This window comes from Buceros rhinoceros, unplaced genomic scaffold (genome assembly GCF_000710305.1).
Source record: "Buceros rhinoceros silvestris isolate BGI_N320 unplaced genomic scaffold, ASM71030v1 scaffold2798, whole genome shotgun sequence".
NCBI lineage: Eukaryota > Metazoa > Chordata > Aves > Bucerotiformes > Bucerotidae > Buceros > Buceros rhinoceros.
The window spans coordinates 11,654-17,246 of NW_010427252.1; the positions used below are offsets into that span (position 1 = coordinate 11,654).

Here is a 5,593-nt window from a genome sequence, read left to right on the forward strand (position 1 = left end):
ATTGGGAGTGATGTTTTCATGCAGAATCCATTCTTAGCAGAAAAGTTGGGCACTTCAAACGGTCTTGATCCAGAACTCTATTACATTTCAAAATAATGTAAGTTAGGCACGAATCTGTGAAATTGGATAGTGTTGTCCAAAAAAACATTGACCCTTCTAAAAGCTATCAGATATTATCCAGGTTTTCTTTACGTCCTTTTCTTTAAACCTTGAGCTGCAGAAGTCAGGTTAGGTTTTTCCAAAGGAAGGGCACAGGGGGAAAGTCTGTAAGCCAGCCTGGATATCCATGCAGTGGCATTTTCGTTGTTACTCTGTCATTCTCTTTGGGCGTGACAAATCTATCTTATTCGGCGAGTATACAGTTTATTATTTTAATGTATGTTTGTGTGATACCACAAATGAAAATTTCCCAGGTGTGTCCACCAGTACTACTCGTCTCACCCATACCAGTCAGCCCACCAGCACCTCTATGCCTCTCAACTCGACGACTCGGCCCACTAAAACCAGCCAGACAACAGGGTCTACCACGGCTTCATCAGTCGCACCATCACAACTCAATGTTACAGTGGTAACCACTTCCAAGGTTCCTTTCACTTCTGGAACAGGTGAGTTCACATTTCAAGAAGCTCGTAAAGGCTTGTGAACGTGTTGACCTGTGTTGTACAATTGTAGAATCATAAGTTTTACACTAGTATAACAAAGAAAGAAGGTATTTGCATGCTGAAAAATGAGAGCAAGGTGGGGTTCTGTTATTCAGCTGGCTACAATAATGTTGCTCTGAGCACTCCACTTACTGAAATAAGTCTTCACTTAACCTGAGACCTGATACACATAGGGAAAAAAATTTAATAAAATGCAAGTGGTCTGAAACAGCAGCCATCAGCAAAGAGATTAGCAATGTCAGGGGAAAGCCTGGCTTTTGAATAGAACCTCTGTATTTGTTCAGCTCTCCCTTCTACAGCTTACGTGAACTCACCTCTAACACTTCAATACTTCCTCTCTTGCCGCTGACCTGTGGCTGCCAGTACGTATATACTGGCTTTGTGGAAGGACTGAGTTCTGTTGGCCACGTGTGTAGCAATGTAATGAATTCTACCCCTATGGGGGGATAGAGTGTGACTACGAACGAGTCACACTTTTGCAAAAGTTGTCAAATACAGTGTGACACTACCCTTTAATACCGGTGTAGAATGCAGTATTCTGTCACGGTTGACTGCTTATTCGCACCACTTCATGCATATGCTTCTAAACAGATGGGGGTTGCTCATGTGTCAGTGAAGCATTACTGGGTAGGTGAAGCTGTCATCAGCAGAACTTTTAGTTGGCCACATAATGCTCCCTGTGGCAAGTACAAACAGATTAGCACAGACTGGGCCGTTTAATAGGAGTTTGGAGCAGATAAAACCAGTTTTCACATGGAAACTGCTATGGCTTATCTAAGGTCATGTTACCTACGGCAGTATTTGTGTTGGGCTGTAGAGCTTATCTCACTTGGAGGGTCAGAGTACAATTCCGTGAGACAAGGTAAAGAAACCAAACAGCTCATCACCACCAAAAATATTTTACTGCCACCATGTAACTGTACTGACTGATCAGCAGGTTGAGGGAGGTGATCCTGCTGCTCTACTCCATCCTAGTGAGACCCCACTTGGAGTCCTCATCCAGCTCTGGAGTCTTCAGCGTAGGAAAGGGAGCCTGTTGGAGAGGTTCCAGAGGAGGGCCACAGAAAGGATCAGAGGGATGGAGCACCTCTGACATGAGGACAGGCTGAGAGAGTTGGGATTGTTCAGCCTGAAGAACAGAAGACTCCAGGAGAACCTCATTGTGCCCTTCCAGTACTTAAAGGGGGCCTGTAAGAAAGATGGGACAGTCTCTTTAGCAGGGTCTGTTGGGACAAGGACAATGTGTAATGGTTTTAAACTGAAACAGAAGAGATGTAGTCTGGATATAAGGAAGACTTTTTTTTTTTCCACAGTGAGGGTGGTGAAACCCCGGCAGAGGTTGCCCAGAGAGATGGTAGATGCCCCATCCCTGAAAACATTCAGGGTCAGGTTGGATGGGGCTCAGGGCAACCTGATCTAGTTGAAGATGTCCTTGCTCACTGCAGGGGGCAGGGGTTGGACTAGAGGACCTTTGGAGGTCCCTTCCAACCCAAAGCACTCTGTGATTCTGTGACTTGGTGGTTGTTGGACCCCTGTGCAGGCTGACTTAGTATGTTCATCTGACTAAAGGCAACTTTCTGCTTGGGTTAATTTCAGGCCTGCTTAGTGATTTAAACTGGCATTAAATTTAAGTGGAGGGTATGAAAAGCACTAGAACTGGCCTAAGAAGGGAAGGAGCTGCATCTGTGGAAGAAAAGGAGAGCAGCCAGGGAAAAGGGGAGGTGGAGAGGAGAAGGGGCGGTCAGTCTTTCAGAGACAGCAAGTGGTAGGATCAGCTGCTCCGGCGTCACCGGAATCTGGTACTTAAAATTGAAGCTCTAGGTTTCAGTGTGCTTGGCTGGTATCTTGCCAGTTGATCTGTTAAATTTGTCTACTTGGGTGTTTAGGTGATATATCATTGGGGAGGGCAGGATATAGAGGAGTCCCTCAACACAGAATTTTGCAAGCTCTGTAAAAAGTGCCTTTTGTTTTCTTCTTTTCAGCCACATCAAAATCTGAGCCTGTCACAACCAAAGCCTCCAGGTTTGATGTGGGCAGTTTTGTAGGTGGCATTGTGCTGACACTTGGAGTCCTAGTTATTCTCTACATCGGGTGCAAAACCTATCACTCTAGAAGAGGCATTCAGTACAGAACCATGTAAGTGCCCAAGGGATCATCCCTTGCCAATTTATTACTTTATTGAGGGCAACAATGGCAAAACAAGGAGAATGACGTTTGAGACATACATTAACTGGGATGTTTTGTCTTTCACCACCTCAGCTATTCCTCATTATTATTACTGTTATGCCTCCCTCTCCTCTGTGTGGGTTTTTCTCTGATCTCTGTTATATAAAATCATGGTTTTTTAAAGGATCCTTGTCTCTTACCTGTTCCATGAATAGGTAACATTTCCTTGAAATGTTTGCTGCCATTTGCAAAGTTACTGTTTTTTCCTGACACTTTCTCCTAGACTCTATTTGTCTGTTCACTCTGTGGCATTTTCCTCCCCATTGCCATTAATTTTTTGTAGTAGCTCTGTTTTCTATTACCTATATGACATCTTATTGGAACTCTGTTGCCATCTCTCTTCTGTATCACCTTTTACGTACTTTCAAGTCCAGTTTGAGCAGCCAGTTTTAAAGCCAGACATCTAATATTCCACATACTTAAGTCACCACTGAATTAATTTATTTATTGTCACAGAAAACATTCAAAGCAATGTGGTCATTATTCACATTTTTTAAAGGATCCCACCTAAAGTATCTTGTTTACTCTGTGTACACCAGTGACTTTCAGCCTTCTTTGAGCTGCAGGCTGCTGGTATTTTCCCTGTGGACTGTAGGTGCTGTACAGCGAATAAAAGCCTCTTAAGAGTAATCTTGCTTTTGCTAGTTACCTTCCCAAGATGTTGTCTGTGGGCTTCAGACAGTGTGTAGACTACAAGTTGAAAAACACTGATTTAAACAGAATCTCTGCCACCGACTTCTTCCAGGCGACTGGTCTCTCTCCTCTATGATAATCAGACTGGGGGACAGGAGGTAACATGTCTAGTCTTGTCTTGGATACAGTTCTTGGCAGAGCTACTCTTTTCCTCTCCTTTGCAGCATACAGTGTTGAGAGCACAGAATCAGTGAAACATCCATGATTTTGACTTCACCTTTTATCTTGCCTCTTTTGTAGTGAGTAGTTCAATCAAAATCATACCCTCTTTGCCATTTATACTCAGCTCTACTCTGTTTTCTTCCAAGGCCTTCAGTCTTGCCTTCTTGTCCCACATTTCTTTAAAGAACTGGGAATTTTTAAAACTAGGTTGCTTTTCTTTTTCCTATCCAGTATCATCCACCTCAGTTGAGAAGCTTGTTTTAAGGGAGATGATATCATTACCTTTGTGACATAAGTGTTCAGGCCTTGTGTTTTCACTCCATCTTGACTCCTGTCTATAGGTCATGGAATTCAAGCAGTCCTTGCTGTATGTGTTTACTCGCAGTAGTGTTCGAATGAAGATTGTAGAATTCAGATCAGTGGTACCTTTAAAACAAAGGAAACCTGTCGCTGAGCTTGTAAACCACCTTGGATTAGCTGTTACTACTGGATATGGGTAAGATAGATAGGATAAAAATGCCTGAGTAACAGCTGATCTTAACATACGTTCTTGAATGAAATGTGAAAGCTGAAGTGTTGACAAAATAAAACTGTTTGTTAATTCAGGCTTGGCTCGGAGATGGCTGTAATGCCCAGATCGGTGTGCCCTCAGCAGCAGCTGGGTGGCTGTTCCTGATGTTGGCTGTTGCTTGTACTGCAGAGCATTAATTACTGTGTTTCTATTGCAGTGATGAACATGATGCCATCATTTAAAGAGGCTTCAGGGAGGACAGTGTTGGAAACCCACCCAATCACAGCTATGCAACTTACTTCTGAAAGTTCCTTTCCTAAAGATGATCACAGTCTCTAACCTGTGGTGTGTGTGTGATCCGACAGAATGCTGAGATGCTCTTTAAATATCCTGATTTTTTAATCCCATTGGCTTTCATAAGAAGATGAACTCAGCACTTTTTGTAGAGACAGTATTTTCTTTTTCTAAGATTTGTAACCAGTTTTAAAGAAACGCACATACTGAATCATTTTATGGTACTCACACAAGTCTCTGAAACAGCTAATTCCTAGCACAGTGGATTGCAATTCTAAGCAAGTTCAATTATTTCTCACATGTTGAATAAATCCAGTGTGTTTGATAATGGATATAGCAGATTAAATCGGATACCTCTGAGACCAAGCATAGGCTTTTGCAGGTAAAATGAGGGGTCTTCCCTGATCTTTTGCATTAAATTGTATTTATTTTGAAGTTTGATTTTGGGTTTTGAACAATTCAGTTTGTTAATTTTTATTAGGCTATAAAGGGACATGGTTTGCTAACTGTATAGAAGGTGATGAGTACTTTTAAACTTGAGTCACTAGCTCACCAGTAACCTGCAGAGTTTCCTGAACAGGCTTTACAGTGGGACTAGCTGCAGGAAGCAGGGACAGATGTAAAATACCCATCACCAACCCTTTCCTTTAAATAGGTCCTTAAGAGAAAACAGACTGTGATCCATAGCTGCTCTTTTTTCTAGCATGTCCTAATGAAGCATGTGCAATCAAAGATAAAATAAAAATGGATAAAAGTAATTTCACCATCATAATGTGAAAAAGTATGAAAATTGTTTCTAAAAAATTGGCTTTTAAGTCGCAGGTAGAAATTGCTTCGCTCTTGGTTTTTATTATTATGAAGCTGTTTGTAATGTATTAGCAGTGTTTGGTAAGCACTGAAAGTTACACAGAAGTGGAAAACGTGTAAGATAGCATTTTAGAAAAACGCAGTCTGCAGTTTTACAGCTGTTTTCAGAACTTGGTACTGCTGCACACGTGTACAGAGGTCTGGTCAAAAGCCCAGTGAAGGAACAGGAGATGTCTCA

General features: G+C 42.1%; 1 protein-coding gene across 1 annotated transcript; it reads left to right on the forward strand.

Annotated features, from left to right (window-relative positions):
- The first annotated feature begins 286 nt into the window (after positions 1-286).
- TMEM123 (transmembrane protein 123) lies at positions 287-4,496 on the forward strand. The gene is made up of 3 exons (XM_010141795.1): positions 287-605; positions 2,645-2,798; positions 4,472-4,496. Exons 1-3 carry the CDS (start codon positions 287-289, stop codon positions 4,494-4,496), a joined length of 498 nt encoding a protein of 165 aa, XP_010140097.1.
- The last annotated feature ends 1,097 nt before the right edge of the window (positions 4,497-5,593 follow it).